The following is a 23,066-nucleotide window of genomic DNA, read 5'->3' on the forward strand; positions in this document are numbered from 1 at the left end:
TAAGTGATACAGCTCCCCGCCCCGCCCTGCTATCTGCCCTGCTAGTGTCGGACCTGCTGGGAGCCGCAGCAAAGGTTCAAAAGAGCCGCATGCGGCTCCGGAGCCGCAGGTTGCCGACCCCTGGTCTAGTATATGGTAAGTAATCAGCCCAGAAGTCATTCAAGAAGTTCTTCCTTCTTAGAACTTTCTCCACTTTAATTAGTAAAGCTAGTCACTGTTATATTTATTTACAGCTATCATCTATACACATCAATCTTACTCTGAAGCCCAAGATCTTTACACTAAACTGTGATAAATTTTGAGATTTAAGGGACACCATCCCCCAATGGGGGACAAGGCCCAGAGTCTTCTGCATAAAACCTGTCTTAGTGCCAATAGTTTGTCGAAGCTGTGGCTATTGTACTCTTCAACTCCAGTTTCCACCTAGTTCCTTTTTATTTCCTCGTCTTTATTGGTATTCTTTTTCATTTATACATTATTTCCCTCATTTCCTTTAGTTTACTGCTCATGTTTTCCATTAGTTCTTTAGTATAAGACAGTTATTGTAAAATCTTTGTCTGGTAATACCAATATCTGAACTTCCTCAGAGATGGTTTCTACCAATTTATTTTGTTCTTTGAATGAGCCATACTTGCTTGTAACTTCTTAAAATAAGAAATGGAAATTAGCCGAAACCGGTTTGGCTCAGTGGTAGAGCGTTGGTCTGTGGACTGAAAGGTCCCAGGTTCGATTCTGGTCAAGGGCTTGTACCTTGGTTGTGGGCACATCCCTTGCAGGGGGTGTGCAAGAGGCAGCTGGTCGATGTTTCTCTCTCATCGACGTTTCTAGCTCTCTATCTCTCTCCCTTCCTCTCTATTAAAAAAATAAAATAAAATAAAATAAAATAAAAATTATATATATATATATATATATATATAAATATATATATATATATATATATATATATATATATATATATATATAAAAGAAATGGAAATTGGACTAATATAAGATGGTAACTGGAAGTCAGATTCTTTGTGTGCCTTGTAATGTTTTTGATAAAAATTGGACATTGAATTAATATGTGGTACGTGAAAGTCAGATTCTCCCCTTTTCACGGGGATTGCTGGTTTGGGGTTGTTGGAGGCTGTAGTAGTCAGTTTATTTAATTTATTTCTCAAACTATTATTGCAAAGACAGTATTCCTTGTCAATGTGGTCACTGATGTCTGTGTTCCTTCGCTTGCGTGCAGCTTGTGTTTTGATAGAAATTTTCTTGAATGCAGGAACCTTCTCGTCTTTGTAAATTGTCTCTGAGATAAGGCTTTCCTTCAATTTGTCAGGTTTGCACTGTGCCAAGGGCTCAGCCCAGGTGAAAGCTTCGGGTCGTCTAAGATTATTTTTCTGAGCCTGTACCTTGCCATAGGTATGCATATGGCTCTATAAATTCCCGTCTGGATGGTTACTTTTGAATGTCCTAATTTCTAAAGAAATTCTCCTCATCTTTTGCCTTAGATTAGGGGTGTCGAACTCAATCGGAGAAGGGGCCAAAATCTAAAATCCAGTCTAAATTGCGGGCCGAATGGTTTACTGAACAGTCATAAACTGACAATGTCATAAACTGACAGCGGAGTGCAGTGATGACAGCGTGGTGCGGGCCACATTGCAAGGCCTGGCGGGCTGGATTTGGCCCGCGGGCCTTGTGTTTGACACATGTGCCTTAGATGGTCTATTGTATATTTCACTGTATTCTCTGACCCAGCTGCCTGAGGGTTATTAATCTGGCTTGTAGTGTTTTCAAGCTCTTTCACCTGAGCTCTCAGCTCGGTAAAACATAGAAGAACACCTTGCCACAGTCCTTCACGTTGCCCCCTGTATTAATATGCTTGGGCTGCCATAACAAAATACCTCAGCCTGGATGACTCAAGACAACAGAAATTTATTTCTCATAGGTCTGGAGAATAGGAAACCCAAAACCAAGCCTCCAGCCAATTCAGTTTCTGGCAAGGGTTCTTTCCCTGGCTTACAGACAGCTGCCTTCTCACTGTGTCCACACTTGATGGACAGAGAGAGCTCTTGTGTTTCTTCCTCTTATAAGGGCACTCGCCTTATCAGATGAGGATCTCACCCTTATGAACTCATTTAACTTTTATTATGTCTTTATAGGCCCTACAGGCACACTGCAGGCTAGGACTGCAACACATGAATTTTGGAGGACACAGTTCAGTCCCTAGCACTCCCAGACAGATTAGAACAGACATCACAATAGTTTGTGAGCAAGGTCAACGTTGCTCCTTCCGGAATCAGGGGGCGATCCCACACCGGGAACACAGGCTGCTGCCACTATAAGATTGCTACCACTTCCAGACTGTTGTTTTATTATGATTGCAGCAACTTTATGACTACTGCTGCTTTAAGACTGTCGCCACTCGAAGACTACTGACATTATAAGACTGTTCCCATGCAGGGGAGGAGGGAGAGGAAAAGCAACTCAAATCACCACAAAATTTTCCTACTGCTTTGAAGTGCCTTTTTCTTGATTCAGTGCTCACTCGGTTGCTATAAACTTTTAAGTGTTTTCCCAAGTTCTCACAAAATTGGTTTTGACATTTGCTTGCTCCTTGTTTTTCTGTTTCTGTGGGAGAACAGAACTTAAAGCTTCCCACTTTGCCATTTTGATCTCTTTATACAACAGATTATAAATTTTGCATGTTTTTTTGTAAGTCTTAAATTATTCCTCAGATCAAAGTTTTTAAAATGCTTTTTACTTCTTATAAATGAAAAGAACGATTTAGATCTGTCTTAAATGAAGTGATGAAATGTTTTTTTAAAGAATGGGAAAATTACCCATTCAAACTAACTTAACAAAAAAAAGTGTAATTTAATATATGAATACAGTGTAGGGGATTCATGGAACTCAAGAGCAGCAAGGCCATCTGAGGGAAGGGGGCCATGGGAAATATGTGAAAGCTAGAAAGTGACTCTCTCGCTGCTCTTTCTCTCTCTCAGGGAGCACACAGCTCAGGGTCATCACACTTCTCAAATAGTCTACTTCATTCCTGATTCTCCTTGCAGAATGGGTTCCCTTTATGTTGGGTTTACATGTTTGGGCTAATCCATATTTGGAATACAATTTCAGGGGTCAAAAGAGAGTAGCTAAGGCTTCTTTCTCTCAATTCCAAATTCCCAGAAGAATCTAATTGATTCATATTTCTTCTTTAAAAAATATTTTTATTGATTTCAGAGAAGAAGAGAGAGGGATAGAGAGATAGAAACATCAATGATGAGAGAGAATCACCAATCAGCTACCTCCTGAAAGCCCCCTACTGGGGATTGAGCCCGCAACCAAGGCATGTGCCCTTGACAGGAATCGAACCTGGGACCCTTCAGTCTGCAGGCTGACTGATCTATCCACTGAGCCAAACAGGCTAGGGCTGATTCTTATTTCTTAAAAGATCAAAACTTCTTGAATCAGCTGTGGCAGGAAAGGAGAAGTGTCCTCTCATATAAACATGGCTATGGGGACCTAAGATGTAGGAGGAACATAGGGGAAAAGGGATGAAGAAGGGGAAGCTTCTCTATGAAGGATGGACAGAAAGCCAACAAAGTATGTCATAATCCATTTTTACATTTAAATACATTTAGATACAACTTAAAAGAAGAAGAAAAAAAGTTCCATATAACGCAGCTAAAATGCATAAGTCAGTTCTTTACAATAACAGAGGTAGCATACATATTTATAAATCATTTACTGCTTATTGATTTTAAACTAAAGGCAGCTTCACCTATTCCATTTACAACAAATGTTCCCTGCTTTTGTTGAGCCACTAGGAAAACATCCTGAATCTTATTCCAGGAACTAGGGCTGATTCATAGAGAAACAACCAAGCAATCCCAGGGAACCCAACCTCATAAGTTGAGAATATTTCTCTAGATGACAACATTCCTTAGCACACACATTGTCCTTGCCCTCTGGACTTTTAAGCTAGTATGATGTGAGTCATGCTGAGTCCTCTTCCCTGGAAGTTAAAAGTATTTCCAAGACGTTCTTTTTTTTCTCTATCTCGTCTTTGGCTATGTTCTCCACGTTTATCCACTTCATGTGTCAGCCAGTTCAAAAAATAATACTAACCTTTGCAACTATTTCAAAATCTTGGTAGATTTTTGTGAAGATGTAACAGCAAGGAATAAAAACTGTTTGAAAAATGCTCTCTCAGGTTGGCAGGTATTTCTATATGGAATGAGCTGGGTTGGAAAGCATATATTCGCCAGAAAAGGAAGCTGTGTCAGTGTTGTTGAGGTTTTTTTTGGAGGGTCTTACTACTCAAGAAATAAAAATGGTAGGTAGTAGGGGTCATCCTCAACCACAAATAAACTGTCAAATTAAACTAGTAATTTCAACCAATTTGTAGTCACAGCAGAAGAGCAGAAAGCAAGATAGAACAAGAAAATCAGGGAGTGTGGATAATTCACCCACTACATAATTGGGACTTGAATCCTACACTAAGGCCCAATCTTACTCATCCTCACATATTTACCTCTGGGGTTAGCCATACCACAAAACTGTGCATTGTCAATAATTGTCTCTATCTCTGATGTTCCATTGTCTTCTTTTCTGAAAGAGAAAGACATGTATTCTACCATTTATTTTCTAGCTGCTGGGTGCAATTTTGCTCGAAGATAAACTCTTAGTCTCAGACCAAATTATTGTTTAAATGTGTGTTTATTGCTAAGCATGTTTATCGACCACTGTTACCATAAAGACGGGCACACACCTGACCATAATTACAAATTAGTTCATGAAGAGAAAAAGAAGCCAGTCATAATTAGGTATTCTTTTAAAAGTGCAATAAATTTTCACCAGGCTAATAAAATGAGATCTGACATGTAATAACCCACCATCCTGCCATTTGATTAAACCCTAACTGCTTGCTATGAATGATGCTAATATTCTACAAAGGAACACAGAACAACCAGTTATCACCTCTTGAAAGAAATGTCCAAAATGCACCATCTAAAATATTTAATGCTTAACTGCAGTTTGACTTTGGATATAAGAGTGCAGCAAAAACTGATGAAAGGTGTGAGAATCAATTGGCTATATGGAAATTCAATGAAAAGTACTTGATATTTGGTTATTCTTTATAAAACTGAGAGTTACACAACCTTTACATCATTGAGATCCATTATAAATTAATGTGCATTAATAGATATGCATACGTACATGTATGTATATTTTTAGAGAGCTAGTTGTTAACATTTGCCAGTAGACCATTGTATAAAGTTCTATTTCTAGCTTTTCCCTTTTATATACACATTCAAATTAAAATGAATCTGTTCTCTTAAAAAATAAAAGAAAATATTTATTGCTTAAAAATACAGTAGGATAGCACTGGCCAGATGTTGCTCGATGCTTAAGGGTCATGGGTTTGATTCCTTGACCCAGTTGGGGCTTGTGAGGGAGGCAAGCAATTGATGTGTCTCTCTCACATTGATGTTTCTCTCTCTCTCCCTCCCTTCTTTCCTCCCACTCTCTAAAAATCAATGGAAAAAAATATTCTCAGGTGAAGATTAACAAAAAAAACACCACATAGTAGGATAGACCTCATGATCCTAATATAATTAAGAGAATGCCAATGCTTTATAATTACAGTGTCACAAATAATCTCATTGACCACCTTTTGAGGCTTGTTGGATTATTTCCCCTAATTTATGGGTAGGGAAATTGAGATTTGGAGGTCTTAAGTGACTTGCTGTAGGCCACTTGGCTATTCAGTGATAAAACTGGGAGCATTAGTCAAGACTCAAGGGTTTCAACATTCTATTCACCACATGTTTCTTTCAGAAATGTCAATGTTTAGATCTCAGCAAGATTCACAGTTGATTTCCCTGAGATCATATCAGAAAACCATAGTATAATACAGGGATCAAAGACAATGTCAGACAATACCAGCATTGTTTGTTACCATTTAAAGTGAAAAAGAAATATTTTACTTCATTCAACTGTGTATTCATTCAAACAACAAATAAACACTGAATTACATGCCAGGCATTGTGCGAGGCTCTATTATACCTAACTCTATTTGCTATCTTCATGGCATAACAAATTATCCCCAATTAAATGGTTTAAAAATTTTTTTAACTCAAAGTTTCTCTGGGCCAGGAATTCAGGAGCACTTTAGCTGACTGGTTCTGGGTCAGGCTCTCTCTTGAGGTTCTGTAAAGATGATCAGGAATTTAGTCACCTGAAAGCTTGAGTAGGTCTAGAGGACCTGCTTCTAAATTCACTCACATTGCTGTTGTCATGCGTCCTCACTAGCTTTTGGCTAGAAGCCTTAATTATTAATAATGTGGGCCTCTCTATGTATTTTAACGTTTCCCCCCCTCTTTCTCCCCAAAAGATCACATTATGTCATTTCTACAATGAATACAAGTCTATTCATGAGAACGAGTCACTAAATACAGTTCAAACTCAAGGTAAGGGGAATTCAGCTCCATCTTTTGAAGGAAGAAGTATCAAAGCTTGTGAACATATTTTATTTTTAAAAATATATATTTGTATTGATTTAAGAAAGGAAGGGAGAGGGGGAGAGAGAAACATCAATAATAAGAGAGAATCATTAATCAACTGCCTCCTGCATGGCCCACACTGGGGATCGAGCCCACAACCAGGGCATGTGCCCTGACCGGGAATCAAACTGTGACCCCTCCTAGTGACTAGACCATAGGTCACAACTACTGAGTCACAGCAGCTGGGCCAGATTTTAAAACTATTATGCCAGTGAATATAATTTACTTTACAGAGTGCAATCAAATCATCACAAAACGATTTGTTAATCTAATTGTAATATTTGGGTATGGAAAGGAAAACTAAGTTTATCAGAGAAGAGAGTGGTGTTTTGTTGTTATTTCTTGTTTCCATTCTGCGTTCCCCCTGTTTATTAAAAATTCTATATATAGTGCTAAATAAATGATGACTTGTTCTATCTAAATATATCAATTAGGGATTGCATTGGGTGCTTGTAACAGAAAATCCAGACAACAAAACCTTCAATAGGAGGGATTTGTTTTTCTCAAGAAGTTCAGAAATGGGCAGTCCAGAGCTGGTAAGCTGACCTTCCCAGAACAATCATGAACCAGGTATCTCTGACTCCTCACACTATTAACAGTGTGGGGGGCTTTTGTTATTATGGTTGAAACATGGCTATTCCACCTCCAGCATCATACCAGTGCTCCCGATAAGAAAAAGAATGGCTACAGGTCCATGGCTAAATGAACAATTCTTCCATAAAGCTTCAAGGCCCTCCTAGCAACAGCTCCTTTAATTTTGTAGGCCGCATGGCCAACTATGGCTTTCAAGAGTCTGGGGAAGTAAAGATTTTTAACTGGACACATTATCACCCTGAAAAAGGATCGGAATTCTGCTAGTAAAGAAAAAAGGATTTTAGCCAAAACCGGTTTGGCTCAGTGGATAGAGTGGCGGCCTGCGGACTGAAGCGTCCCAGGTTTGATTCCAGTCAAAGGTCCCAGGTTCAATTTCATGTACCTTGGTTGCAGGCACATCCCCAGTGGGGGGTGTGCAGGAGGCAGCTGATGGATGTTTCTCTCTCATCGGTGTTTCTGACTCCATCCCTCTCTTTTCCTCTCTGTAAAAATATCAATAAAATTTTAAAAAAAGAAAAAGAAAAAAGGATTTTGGTTTAACAACTAGCAGTGCCAACCACCCTTCTCCAAGGAGCCTCAACACACATTATTCTGCTCCAGGGAGCTCTGACAGATTATTGAAACACCAGACTGACAACAACACCGTCTGAGGTTTAATTGTGTTTCAAATGAAATAATCTGGTTGTACTGAGTCTCACATAGAAAGTATATTTTTCAAAGTAGCCACACTTTATTTTTTCTAGTTGATAATGTTGAAGGATGGGCTGACAAAAATGTCACTTCCAGGAATTTGTCCCAAAAGATAACTACACAGTGGTGCAAAGGGGCATACATAAGGAAGTTCATCAAAGAGTTGTCTAAAATAGGAAATATTTGGGGGGAAATGTCAATCAATAGAAAACTGATTAGTTAAATGATGATAAATTTCTACTTAATGGACACTATATAACTCTTTAAAATAATGTTATTCATGACATACTGTTCAGTGAGAAAAGAACTGTGCACATAAGATCCAATTTATGAAGTACTATATTTGTCTTTTTTTTTTATTCTTAGAGATGTATAGAAGACTATAGCATGAATATTTTTTTCAAAACATTTATTTAAAAAAATATATATTTTGCCGAAACCGGTTTGGCTCAGTGGATAGAGCATCAGCCTGCGGACTGAAAGGTCCCGGGTTTGATTCCGGTCAAGGGCATGTAAATTGGTTGCGGGCACATCCCCAGTAGGGGGTGTGCAGGAGGCAGCTGGTCGATGGTTCTCTCTCATGGACGTTTCTGAGAAAGAATCATCGACCAGCTGCCTCCTGCACACCCCCTACTGGGGATGTGACGGCAACCAAAGTACATGCCCTTGACTGGAATCAAACCTGGGACCCTTCAGTCCCCAGGCCGCCGCGCTATTCATTGAGCCAAACCGGTTTTGGCTAGCATGAATATTTTTTAAATTGTTATCTGGATTATGAGATTTGAGAGGTGGGGAAAACCTGTATCGTTTGAATAGTGTGTATTGTTTTCATCAAAATAGTAGCTATTTAAAAATACCCAAGAGAGGGAGGGACTAACAGTATCCGGTATTCTTCATATCAACATTACTTGTTGCCGTGAATTTTCTTAGACATGCTGTGGCTGAACTTATCCTTGGATAGGTTTCTTTCTTTCGCTCACTGGAAAAATGTCATTCCTTATTCATTATAAATTTCACTAAAATTATAATGAGGTAAGCAATCATAAGTTTTTTTGCTTTGCTTTCCTTTCTATTTGGAGTACTGTGACATGTTTTACAGCAGCTGTCGATAGGAAGGCTGAGGAAGAGAGAAGAGGTTGTAGGTAAAGACGTAAGGGGGAGAAGTCTGGAGGCATGGGTCCGGGAAAGAGCACTCAACCGAACACCAGGATACAGTACTTGCACTTCTTGCATGAGCATACCAGTTTCTCTCTCTGACCTTAGTTTTCTCATGCCAGAAAACGGGAGATTTGGATAAGAATCACTGGATGTTTTTAAATTCTTTTGGAAGATTTTTTTGGATCTATTAATGGCATATCCTGGGAAACTACACTAGGGCTGCATCTAAACAAATTAAAGAAAAAAAATGTCAACAACAATAACTTACACGTTTCTTAATTTCCCCATGCATGTTGTTAAGTAAGTTGCCAAGATTACACAACAGGTGGAGGGACCAAGATTCCAGCCCTGAGCCTACACTCCTAACAGCTATGCTGAAAGTCACTGAAGAACTATCTGAGGGCCTTTGAAGGAAACAAAATAGCTTTCTCACCTTCAAGTTAGGCCTTGTAGATAATGGTTAACTCCAATAAAGCCAAGACCTTACCCCCACCTCCTGACTGCTTTATGGTTGCCTCCAATGGCTCACAGGCTCCCTCTTCTCCATTCAAAGGTAGGTTTCTGATTCAATGTCCTTTTGCCATCGAAAGGAGATAAGTTTTGCAAAGCCCCAGGAACTTCTTCCTGCCATTTGCCTGACAGCACTGAAGGAATGGCAGAACCAAAGCCCCCCCCCCTCCCCCCCCCCTTCCCCCGTGTGCCTACAGAAGGCCTTGTGGTATTATCATCAACTGCATTTTCAGAGCTTCCTACTTCACCGAACTGGTTACCAGCACTCGTTTGCATATCTCACCTAGGCCAGAGAGCTACAGGGAAAAGAGAGTATGGGGGTGCGGGTGAGATGTTGGGAAACAGAGGAAAAACAAGTTAAGAGCAGGCTCCAGGTCAAAGGACTCCTGCGGCAGGGGCTAGATCTTGCCCTCAGACGAAGGTCCACAAGGCGCCCCCAGTTTCAGCCCCTGTTGTCTTACTGCTTCAGCCCCTCCCAAGGTCCGGAAGCTAGAGCACGACCCCGCAGCATTAGAAGAAAGCTGAAGGCCGGGCGAGAGGGGCAGCCAGGGGGATGCCACTACTGCTCGCTGAAGCCCCAACTTCCCAGACGACCTTCGCAGAGGGGCGGGGCGTGCGCTCGGCGGCCAATCCCCGCGTCCGCACGTCGCCGTAGCCCCGCCCACTTCGCCCCCTCTTGCGCGGCGCTTCCCTGGGGCCGGGGCCGCGGCGGCGGCGGCGGCGACGTCACCGCTAGGAGACCCCTGGGTGGCGCCTGCGCCGTTGGCGGGCCGCGGCCTGGACCGGCTGCGGGGAGGGGCGGCGCGAGAGGGCGGGAGCGGGCGCCGGGCCCCGCCTCGGCAGCCGCCCCCGCCGCCGCTGCTGCCGGGGGAGACATCCAGGCGGCGGCGGGCGGCCCCAGCTAGCGGCGACGAGCACTTCTGCGGCTGCCGAGTAGCGCGAAGGTCGCCGGGCTCTTGCCGTTCTCCTCTCCGCCCCCCAGGAGGGGCGAGAGGGAGTCGCCGCGGATGTCAGGTACGGCCGGCGGAGGCGCCCTCAGGCTGCGTGTCCAAGGTCTCGCTCCCCCCCTCCCCGCCTCGTCCTCCCCCTCCCTCCCTCTCCCCCGCCCCGGTTCGGAGTGTTTGCGGGGGGAGCCTGGAGGGTGGAACCCGAGCGCGGGCGCCGCTAAACAGGTGTCTGGGAGTCGCCGCCGGGGCCGGGGGCGTGCGGGCTCCTGCGGGCGCGGGCGCGGGCGCGGGCACTTCCTGCTCCCGGCGCCTCTGCGAACCGCGTGTGGGTGCGCTGCCCCGCCGGCCGCTATTTGGTGGGGAACCGTGGCTTCCTCTTCGCCGCGGGTCCTTCCTGCCCGGGCGCCCTCGCGCCTCTCTCCTCCTCGCGCGCAGCCTGCGGGCGGGCGGCGGCATCGGCGGCGGCTGCGGCCGGGCTCCGGCGGGACCAGTGAGCGGTCCTGCCCCGCCGCGCCCTCCCGCCCCTCGGCGCGTGGGTCCCGCGGGACGTGTGGCTCCGCCGTGGGCTCCTTCCCCGGGAGCCGCGGGGCTGCCACGCCGCCCGAGCGCCCGGCGAGGGGGCGCCCTCCACGAGCGCCGGCGACCTCCTCCTCCGGGGCTCTCGGGCATCTCCAGGTTGGTGGGTGGCACACGCACCTTTTTTTTTAAATCCCATTTTGGCTTGGCCGGAATGGCCGAGCCAGGTGTGCTGCGGGCTGTTGCCGCGGCGAGGACGAGGAGCAGGAAAAAGGTGTGATTGGGTTCGCAGACAACTTGCATTTGGACACATTATACACTCTTCGAAGATGACCGTACTTTAGGGGCGGAGGGTTTTATTACTTTTCCCTAGCTCTTACCCTGCCTAAATGCATAGACAACACGCTCTGGACATGCTGACTTAGATTTATCACCCAGTTCTCTAAATTCATTCTAGATACTGTGGCGTATCCTTTTTTACGTTGTCAGGTTGGGATCTGTTAGGCGAGCCATGGGTTGATTTCCTTATGAGCTTTAAAAGTTAGTCATACAAGTTAGAACTTTGGTGCATTTGAGTGAATGATTAGGCCGCTGGGTAAGGGACAGGAACAGGTTCATTTGCTACAAGGTGGGCATAGAACGGAGAGCTTGGCTGTGCTGGGGGTGGGGTGGGGGGGTGGTTCCAGGTGGTTTCATTACGGGGACAGTGGGACTCGAGTTTTTGCCAGTAAGAGGTATGTAGACGGCTTTTTACACCTTCCTCAGGTCAATGTCAAATGAGCCTTGTGCATGATGCTACGCGATCTAAGTGTGGTCTATAGCAAACTGTATGCGTTTTGTACCTGCCTTATTGTGTCTTGATGTGCAATTTAAGTGAATATGAAGTTTCAAGTTACCAAACAGTTAACTCTTTTTTACCATATGTTAAGTAAAATAATGATTTAGTCAGGAAAGTATGACTCATTTAAAGTTCTTCACAGGAAAAAGAGTATGGTTTTTCGGTACTAGTGGAGAACTATTAAATGTCTCTTAAATTTGGTAGGAATGTTTCAATGAATCTTTTAGGATTCAGCGTTTTAAAAATATTTTGTGTTTGCTACCTAGTATTTAAAGATAGGTAATTTTTTTTTAATATGCTTTTTGGTGCAGATTTTATATTGCTGAGTAAATTCAGTATTCAGAAATTCTTAGAATTTTATCACAAACTTATTTAGGAATACATATAATGAGTTAATGCTCACTTAGTCATGGCAATACACAAGTTTGTCACTAGACATACCTTTTACTATATATTTGTATACTGACTTGTGCTCACTAAGATAAAAATTGCATTATATGTAGCTTAAGAACTTTACAAATCATGGTAATATAAAACAGTCTTTGGGTGGTAAAATCATTGATTGGAATTCTTGTGTCAGTACAGGTATAAACAATCATTAAATGGAAATGGACAATCATGCTGAACTTCAGTTCAGATTCACTTACAATTTTAAGATTCCAAGTAAAGTATGTGACTTTTAGAAGATTTGTTGAGATTTGAGTAAGAAGGCTAACAAGATTGAAAGAAAGGCACGACAACGTTCTTTTACTGAAAATTCAGTAGGAATTAAGGTCATTCTTTTAAAAAGAAGCAAGAAGAAAAAATGGGGTATTGTTCCATAAAAAGAGAAGTAGCATTTTATCATAAAATCTAAATGTGTACTTAACTTTTCACTTTGTACTTAAATTCAAACATAAATGCCAAAATCTGTAATGTGTGAAAATAGGAAATATGTCTGACCCTTAGAGAAAAAAACCTCCTGTGTCACAACTAGGGGGAGTGCTACTGGCATCTAGTGAGTAAAGGCTCTGGATGCTGCTAACTATCTGACAGTAAACAACAGCCCCGCAACAGAGAATTTATTCAGCGCAAGATGTCAATTGTGCCAAGTTAAGAAACCCTGGCTTCCTGGGACTTACACAGTTGGGGCATAGATGGTGGAGGGAAGAGGGTATTTGTTGTGTAGACAGGGAAGATAACAGGAATAGAGGGGCTAATTATCTGGGATGTTTAGCAAACTGTAGAGTTCAGGGTTGCTGAAGCATAAATTATAAGGCACGGAGTAATGACATGTGAGGCTGGAAACCTGGATAGAGTCTGGGTCAAGGAGGGGGTCTTATGTCCTTAGTTTTTGTCTTGTAGGCAGTGGGGTTCCATGGATTGATACAGTTCAACTTTTCATTTTAGATAGGTCATTCTGATAACAGAATGGGAATAAATTGAGGAGCTGTAGCCTTGAGTCAGGTAGACTGGTGAGCTATTGCAGGATCTTAGGGGAGAGAGAAGGGTCTGAAATAGGACAAGTAGTAGAAATGGAGAGGAGAGGATGGATTAGAAAATAGTTAGGAAATAAAATTGGCAAGATTTGGTAAGTGGGTGTGGGGTAAAGCTAAGGAGAGTGTTAACAATGTCTCCCTAATTTTTACTTTAAATGATCATTTGGCTCCTGGTGAAATAGGAACCCATTGGTCAGTAATATAGGTAGTTACCAGTAAATTAGGTAAGATGAGCAGGCTTAAGGGAGGGAGGCAGTGAGTCACTTTTGGACATGTTGAATTTAGCATGCCTATGGTCCAGATGGAAATGTTTTGTGTGTACATAAATCTGGAAGTTGGAGAAACTCTGCAAAGGATCAAAAGATAAAAATTATGCACAACAAATACGTAACTATCAACAAGTGAATCTAAAAACCAAGGAAATTAAAAAAGAATCTGATGAACAATATTAACTGTTGAATATAAAAGAATCAGAGGTATGGAAGGGGAGTGAAATGACGATTCTTGGGGAGAGGGGGATGTGGGAAGAGACTGAACATAAACTGTGCACCTATGGATGGGGACAATGGGGAGTAGGGAAAGGGCAGAGGGTGGGGTGGGAACCTGGTGGAGGAGAGCAATGGTGGGGGGGGGGGGCAGCCGGGGAAAGGAACATTTGTAATAATATGAACAATAAAAATTTATTTAAAAATAAAATTTAGAACAAAGAAAAAAAAAGATCTTTTTGTGTAACAAGTGTGGGAAATTAGTGCAATTTAATTTTTCTTATATTATTTCATTCCCTACATAAAATATCTATCTTTAAGTTTTGTCAGAAAAGTAGTAGGTATGTACTTGATTTAAAAAAGTAAAACATAAAAAAGTTATAAAGTGCAAATAAATTTGTCCTTGCTGCCCATGCCACCCAGAATTTGTTCCCAGAGGTATCCCTTGTTAAATATTTTGTATTCAGTAGTTCCCCCTTATCCATGGGGGATATGTTCTAGGAACTTCAGCAGATGCCTGAAATTGGGGATAGTTCCGAAGAACCCTATTATACATATATACTTCGGAGATATTGTGAGTTCAGTTCCACATCATTGCAATAAAGCAGGTCATAATCTTTTAGCTGGTGGAGGGTTTTGTCTTTAATTTTTTTAAAAATTAAATTATTATCTGTGTACATATTTTAACATTGCCCCCCCCCCCCCCGCCCGAGTTTTGTGTCCATTGGTTGTACTTATATGCATGTATACAAGTCCTTCGGTTAATCTCTTATCTCCCCCAGATCTCCCTACCCTCCGGCTGTAATTTGACAGTCTGCTTGTTGCTTTATTGTCTTCATATCTGTCTTTTGGTTCATCAGTTTATAATGTTCTTTATTATCCATAAATGAGTGAGGTCATGTGGTATTTCTCTTTCATTGACTGGCTTATTTCACTCAGCATGATGTTCTCTAGTTCTATCCAGGTTGCTGCAAATGATGAGAATTCCTTCTTTTTTATGGCAGCATAGTATTCCATTGTGTAGATGTACCATAGTTTTTTGATCCAATCATCTGCTGATGGGCACCTAGGCTGTTTCCAGATTCTAGCTATTGTAGATTGTGCTGCTATGAACATAGGGGTGCATATATCCTTTCTGATTGGTGTTTCTAGTTTCTTGGGATATATTCCTAGGGGTGGGATTACTGGGTCAAATGGGAGTTCCATTTTCAGTTTTTTATTTTATTTTATTTTTATTTTTATTTATTTATTTATTTATTTTAATATATTTTATTGATTTTTTTTGCCCCCCTCCCTCCCTCTCATACATACCCTCCCTCCCCAGAGTTTTATGTCCATTGGTTGTACTTATGTGCATGTATACAAGTCCCTCACTGTTCACAGTGGTTGTACCAGTCTGCATTCCCACCAGCAGTGCACCAGGGATCCTTTTTCTCCGCAACCTCTCCAACACTTGTCGTTTGTTGATTTGTTGATGTTGGCTATTCTGACAGGTGTGAGATGGTTAATTTTTTTTTTTTTAAAGGGCAACATCTGTGAAGCACAGTAAAACAAAGTGCAATAAAAAGAGGTATGCCTATATATACTGTTTTTTCCCCCTCAGCATTCATACACATATACATACCTTCTTATGATTTCTCTTTGAAAGCAACACTACTCTTGTGCTTTGGGGCCATTAAGTAAAATAAGGATTACTTCAACATAGTAATAAGGAGCACTTCCATATCAATACCAGTTCATCTGATAACCTAACTACTAAATGACTAATGGGAAGGGGGAACTTTATACAGCCTAGATATACAAAGGAATGATTCATTTCCTGGGTGGGACAGAGCTGGATGGTGTGAGATTTCATTATGTTACTTAGAACACTGGGCATTTTAAAACTTATGAATTGTTTATTCTGAAATTTTCATTTAACATTTTTAGATTACAGGTAACTGAATAATGGAAAGTGACACTATAGATATAGGGAGGGGGGCTATTGTATCTCATTCTAGAATTTTTTTTATATATACAGAAGCATTTAAAAAGCCAAATACAATCCCACTATACAGACTTACAGCTTTGTCTTAAAAAATAAATCTTTTACATATGTGTTATGAGAGAAAATAAGTGAAAAGAGTAAAATGGAGATTAATAGATATAGAGCATCACCTCTTTGATGTAAATTAAAGGATGTACATATATATATATGTTTATACGGGCATTACTTTTTTCCCATGGATACATAAGAAGCAGTAGTAGTTACCTTTGGGAAGAGCTAGGTGTAGAGATGAAAAAGAAAATATATTGTATTATTTTCTGTATAAACTAATTCCTTGTCAGTAAACAAACATTGCTGCGGCTACCAAGAACATCTTTTAGATTATGTCCCTAAGAGAAATTTATGGTTATGAAATGATAGGTCAAAGCATATTAATTTTAAAAATTTAAAAGTTATTGCCAGCCCTAGCCAGGTTGCTCAGTTGGTTGGAGCTTTGTTCCATACACCAAAAGTTTTTGGATTTGATTCCTGGTCAGGGAACGTTAGTTATACATAGGTTTTGGGTTCCATCTCCAGTCAGGCAGGTAGAGGAGGCATTGTGTCAATGTTCCTCTCACATCGATGTTTTCCTTTCTCTCCCCCCACTTCATTTCTAAAATCAATAAACATAACCTCAGGAGAGGATAAAAAAATATTGCCAAATTGCCCTTCCAAAAGACAGTAAATATTTGTGAGAAAGAATATATGAGTGCCAGTTTTCTCTCACATCTATGTCAATATTGGGTGTTACTAAACTTAAATTTGTTTTCTAGTATGATAGGTTAAAAATAGTATCTCCATTTAATTTACCTTCCTTTAATATGAATGAAATTTGAACATCCTTGACCATTGTATTTTCTTATTAAGTAAGTCCTTTTTTTAAGTATGTTTTTATATTAGGTTGACCTTTTATTTTTCTCTTTTTAAAAAAAAATATATTTCATTGATTTTTCAGAGCAAGGAAGGGATAGAGATTGAGAGCTAGAAACATCGATGAGAGGAAAACACCAATCAGCAGCCTCCCGCGCTCCCCCCCCCCCCCCCGCCCTCATGTGCAACCAAGGCACATGCCCTTGACTGGAGTCGAACCGGGGACCCGAGACCCCTCAGTCCACATATCTAAATATATATATAGTGGACCATATATACACACACAAACACACACACATATACATATAGTGTATGTAATAAAATTTGACTGAGGCTCTATCGACTGAGCCAAACTAGTCAGGGCTTGTTTTTCTCTTTATGATATTTTTTATTTTGTTTGTTTTTCTGCTGCACATATAAAAAAAACATTTAATAAAGAAACATACCTTTGAACCAGCAGTTTCACTACCAGAAATTTATCCAGTGAATAACCTCATATAATTTAGTCATAGTTTTTGAATTTGGGTAAGATCTCAGTTCTTTATATAAAAATATAAAAATAGGTTTTCACCTAATTTTGTTTTAATTTTATTTTAAATATTGAAATCTTAGAAACATTTGGAATTTGAAAGAGAAAGGTAGGGATCCATCTGTGCTTTTTACTTTTTCCCAAATGATTAATTCAATATCATTTCTTGAATGAACTTTTTCTTGATTTGAAATGCTATGTGGATTATGTATTAAATTTCCATATGTGTTTGTTTTTGTAATAGATTATTTTGATCTGATAAAAACCAACAGGGCTATCTTTGGGCTTACAAAGGTAGGTTAATTAACTTGCTATGAGAGAGACTAAATACCAGAGGAACTGCCAGCATTTCACTAAATAAAGAAGCGACAGGGCTATTATATGGTTTTGAACAGTGGGGTTTAGATACAATTTAAATGAATCAATATTTTATAGGTTTAAAGCACAGGGAGCCTGTGTGTCAAGAAGTTAATTAACATCCGGCATAAGCTTAGAAGCCCATTCAGAGTCCTGTTGCCTTGGAGACTACAAAGTTAAGATAAATGTGAAATGTTATGTCTGAGAAACCCTTATCTGACTGATTTGGAAATTGAGGCTGCTTCTGTTTCATTAATGATTCATCATCCATGCAGGAGTGGGATGTTGTAATATCATTGATACACTTTGTGACAGTCCGGTTATAGAGAAAAAAACGTTTCTCAGGGCTATGTCTTTTAAATAAAAATTTTTTTTTTACAGATTCACAGACACAATCATATGCCTGTTTGACTTGAATATAAAATTGTTTTTATTATTATGCCACCCTTTATTGTAGGTAATATATATTAATATTTGGTAGGCCTAATCTACTCTCCAGCCCCCAATGTCCCTTTAAGAATTCCCCAGTATACTGACATGCTTATTTTTCCAAACAGCATTTAGAATAATTTTGCCATTATTAGATTTTTAAAATCTTGTATTTAAGTGGGTCTGGCAGGGTGAGTTCACCCCCACATCCCTTTCTAGAATTTCTCATGTTTACATGTTTATTTTTCCATACTGTTTGAATACTTTATACCAAGTTGTTTAGCTCTATAAAATCTTATATTTTTGTTGGGGTGCATTATTACATATATAAGTTAATTTGGAGAAAATGAACATCTTTAGCATTGATTTGTTTTTTAAGTGTAAGTTTCAGTGGTAATTAGGTACATCTATAGTGTTGTGCAACTGAAATGCTATACCCATTAAACAATAACTCACTGTTGCTCTCCTCCCTAAGTCCCTGGAAACCACTATTCTTTCTCTCTGTGTGATTTAAAAATGCATATATGTTTTTATTGATTTCAGAGAGAGGAAAGAAGAGGGAAAGAGAGATAGAAACATCAGTGATGAGAAAGAATCATTTGATTGGCTGCCCGAAACTGGGGATTGAGCTTGCAACCTGGGCATGTGCCCTGACGGGATGTAACCATGACCTATTGGTTCATAGGTTGACGCTCAACCACTGAGCCACATTGGCCAGGCTGGAATCACTATTTTTATTTTAGCCGTTCTTATGGGTTTGTAGAGAAATTTCTTTTTAGTTTTAATTTGCATTTACCTAGTGGCATATGAAATTGAACATTTTCTAATTTGCTAGTTTGTACTTCCTCTTCAGTGAAATATCTGTTCTTGTCCTTTTCTCATTTTCTAATTGACTTTTGTTTGTTTTTTTGGCTATTTGTTTTAAGAATTTTTTTTAATTGATTTTAGAGAGGAAGGAAGAGGAAAAGAGAAGTAGAAACATCAATGATGAGAGGGAATTGGTCATTGGCTGCCTCCTGCATGTTGGACCGAGCCCACAACCTAAGCATGTGCCCGTGACTGGAATCGAATGTGGGATCCTTCCTTCCACAGGCCGATGCTCTATCCACTGAGCAAACCAGCTAGGGCTTAAGAATTCTTATATATTCTAAATACTAGTTCTTTTGTAAAAATGTGGTTTGCAAATATTTTCTCCCAATTTAGCTTGTCTTTTTAGTCTCTCAGTAGTGTCTTTTGTGAAGTATAAGTTTTAATTTTGATGAAGTCCAATTTATTAATCTTTCCCTTTTTTGGATTGTGCTTTTGCTGTCAAGTCTAAGGATTCTTTGCCTACTTCTAGATCAATATTTTTTTGTAGCCCCCCCTCCCTAAAAGTTTGTAGTTGCATATTTTATATTTAAGTCCAGGGTTCATTTGGAATTAATTTTTGTATAAGATATGAGATTTAGGTCAAGATTTTTTTTTTTTGGCCTAGAGGTGCCCGGCAACATTTATTAAAAAGTCTTATTTTTCTTCTACTCAGCTGCTTTTATACAAATATCAGTTGATATTTGACATTACACATTTATCAAATATCTATTTTTCAGTTGTCTATTCTGTTGATTTTAGAGAGGAAGGGAGAGGAAAAGAGAAGTAGAAACATCAATGATGAGAGGGAATCGGTCATTAGCTGTCTCCTACATGTTGGACCGAGCCTGCAAGTCCATGAGCCTTGTACTCCAGTACTATTTGGTTTTGATTTCAGTTGCTATAAGATATCTTAAATTCACGTAGCCGATTCCTCCCGCTTTATTCTTCTTTTTAAAAATTGTTGTAACTATTCTAGTTCATTCACCTTAACATATACATTTTAGAATCATCTTGTCTATACAAGGAATCTTGAAAGAATTTTCATAGAAATTGAATGAAATCTGTGTATCCATATAGGGAGAATTGACATGTTTACTATGTTGAGTCTTCTATTTCATCAACATATTCTGTCTCCCCAGTTTTTTTTAGTTAAGTCTTATTTGATTTTTAAAATCAGCATTATTTAGCTTTTAGTCATACAAGGTGTGTACATGCTTCCAATTGTCTTATGTTTTTCATAATATTTATCTTCAAGGGATCATTGAAAAGAGGGAGGTCATGTCAAATGTTTAGCTAACATTCAAAGTTTGTTTACATTTATTTAATTTCTCTTTTTTTCATAAATTCAGGTAAATCTAACTTAATATGTTAGCATGACTATTTTGTAAATATACAAATCACAAGCCAAATTTTGTAAAGTTATAGCAAAGTGGTGAAGAGTTTGAACTTTTTTTTTATCCTTACCCAAGGATATGTTTATTGGTTTTAGAGAGAGGAAGGGAGAGAGAGAGAAACACTGATGAGTGAGGGAAACGTTGATCAGTTGCCTCTCCTACCTACCCTGAGTGGAATTTAAACCTATAACTTAGATATGTGCCTTGACCAGGAATTGAACCCGAAACCTTTTGGTGTACAGGATGACACTACAATCAACTGAGCCACCTGGCCAGGGCAAGAGTCTGAACTCGATTTAGATTGCTAATGTGATCCTGGGATGGTTACTAACCTCTCTGTCTGAATTCATCTGTGAAATAGGATCAGTGGTCCTTAGTTTATGGTTTAAGATAATCCAGGTAAAGCTCTTGGTACAGGAATCAAGTGTTAGCTACAATTATCTCTCTTTCTATCTCTGTCTCTGTTATTCATAAAGACTAGAGGCCTGGTGCATGAAATTCGTTGCATAGGTGTGGTCCCTAGGCCTGATTGGCGGTTGAAGAGCAAGTGCTTGGTGTGGAAGGGCAGGTCCCAGCTGACCTGTAGGCTCTGGGCAGCAGCTGGACGCTATGGGTTGGAGTGCAGTGTGGGCCTCAGGGCCGCCTAGCAGCACTGCACGAAAGTTGTCCTCACAGAATGGCTCCTGCGCAAACCCACAGGGAGCCCAACCAGCCCCTGAGGTCCCAGTGGCTGTGGCCCTGGTGGCTGTGGCCTGGGCACCAGTACCTGAGCACAGGTGCTTCCCTGGCACACGAGCCCTGGTGTTCTGGGGGAAGAATGCAGGGGGAGTGAGAGTGAGCTCAGTGGACACCCCACATTCTCACTGCACCTCCACCCCCATTACTCCCCACCCCCAGGTAGCCGTTGAGAGGTTGCAGCCGCCCTCCCAAGTGCTGCAGGAGGTTTCTGCCACCCGCCCCCAGTTCCCCAGCCCAGCCCAGGGCCTGGCCCTAATTGGGCAATCTAGGCCTCCTGGCTGCCAGTTACCATCTGCACCCCACCACCGCTGCTGGTTGCCATCTGTGGGGTGATCTGCAGGGCAATAAGCCTCCCACTCACACCCACCTTGGCCTGACACTGCCCACTCACCTTTTTCACCATCCTGCCATGGTCCCACTCTCGTCGGGGCCCATTGGGCCCAGCAGCGCCTCCACTGCCGTAGTGCCAATGCCCACCGTGTTCTGCGCTACCCCCTGGATGGTCAGTGCACATCATAGCAAGCAGTTGAACTTCTGGTTGAAGGGACAGTTTGCATATTAGGCTTTTATTATATAGGATATTATTCATATCTGTAATATTCATCAAAATATTGTTTCTAGGATTTAGTGATTGCTTTCTTCATGCAGTGCTTTATTGCTTGTTTGTTTTTTGTTGTTTTTTTAAACAAAGAATAACACAAAACTTTTCCTTAAGAAATAAAGTAAAAATATAAACTTTAGTTGTCCCAGCACTTTGCATCTGAAATTTCATTTGTTGAGTCTAAAAGTCTGTATTTTTAAAAAGCTCCTCAAATGATTCTGACTGAACCATATTTTCCCATGTCCCATCTCAACAATGATTATTCAGTTTTTGATTTATCTATAATGTGCTGTTTTAGCAGTGAATTCATCCTTTTATCTCCTGTGCATAGGTAAAAGTTAAATATTCTTAGATATGTTCTCTTATATGAAAGGAGTTAATTTTCCAGCATAGCTAACAGTTATCAGACTTTTTACTTTTGTTATGTATAATGCTCTATAGTTTATAACATCCTATTAATTTTTTTTCTTACAGAGATACACTTTTGGGAAATGGCCTCTAAATCTTGGCTGAATTTTTTAATCTTCCTCTGTGGATTAGCAGTTGGATTTGTTTTGTGTTCTCAGCTATTTAGTATTTTGTTGGGAGAACAGGATGACACCCAACCTAAGATTCTTCATAATGATCCTCATGGTGGGCATTCAGATGATAATGGAGAGAATCATCTAAAAGGACAGATGGACTTCAATGCAGATGCTAGCCAACATAAAGGTATGGGTTACTTTATTAAGGAGTATTTTTCAGTATTGAACAGTATTTCTCAGTCTATGTAAGTACTGAAAGAATTTGAAAGAGTTATATGAATTTTGTTATATGACAGTATATCTTTTGATAAAAATGATCTTAATTTTAGATGTTAAATGACAATACTCAGTTTGCCTCAGAAGAAGGAAATTGCTAAAACCCAGATGAACTTAGGGAGTAAAATATTAATTTTAAATTCATTTTTAAATAAAACTAGTAATTTGGTAAAAGGCAAAACTTTTCAGTCTAGATTTGTTTCTGAAATTTTTATTTAGTCTAATTGTGTTGTCCTGGTTTATATCTGCATCTTGGTTTTTGCTATCATTTCGTTTTGGTCTTTGTTTTTGCTTGTGTTTTCTTAGAAAAACACAAAATATATACATAAATTTTAATTTATAATTTTATCTATTGTCTATCTTTAGCCCAGTTCTAGACACTATAAAAAGTCATTAACACAATTCAAAGATCTCTGAAAATTTTGTGGTTTATTTGACAGAAAAGAATGCTAGCAGCTTGAAAACAATTAGAATTCTAGGATGCAGAGGGTCCTCATTAACAGTTGTTTCTGTTATCTTTCTGGCAGTAAATTATTTTTTTCCTCCCTCTCAAATGGTGGTTATAGGGCAAGGTGTCAAATCTTGGTTGATTTTTGTGAACTAGCAAGCACATTACAACTTGTTTTATTTTGTGTGAATGTTTATATAACAGTGATTCAGCTCTGAGCAGGTGTTCTTATTGGAAAGCAGTTTGATCAATGTGCATTTG

General features: G+C 40.1%; 1 protein-coding gene across 5 annotated transcripts in view; it reads left to right on the top strand.

Moving 5' to 3' along the window:
- Positions 1-10,179: 10,179 nt before the first annotated feature.
- C1GALT1 (core 1 synthase, glycoprotein-N-acetylgalactosamine 3-beta-galactosyltransferase 1) overlaps positions 10,180-23,066 on the top strand; it is a 33,555-nt gene continuing 20,668 nt past the window's right edge. For 4 of the 5 annotated variants that reach the window (XR_014796115.1, XM_084896698.1, XM_084896699.1 and 1 more), the window contains exons 1-2: positions 10,180-10,514; positions 22,032-22,268. Coding sequence is in view for 4 of the 5 variants with exons in the window: in XM_084896698.1 (XP_084752824.1) it covers positions 10,508-10,514; positions 22,032-22,268 (244 nt within the window). In the remaining variant the exon portion in view is untranslated. Of the gene's footprint in view, positions 10,515-10,638; positions 11,123-22,031; positions 22,269-23,066 lie in introns of those variants that run through there. The other variant, XM_084896700.1, reaches the window with a different exon arrangement.

The sequence above is a fragment of the Pipistrellus hanaki genome (genome assembly GCF_964339955.1).
Source record: "Pipistrellus hanaki genome assembly, chromosome: 10".
Classification (NCBI taxonomy): Eukaryota; Metazoa; Chordata; class Mammalia; order Chiroptera; family Vespertilionidae; genus Pipistrellus; species Pipistrellus hanaki.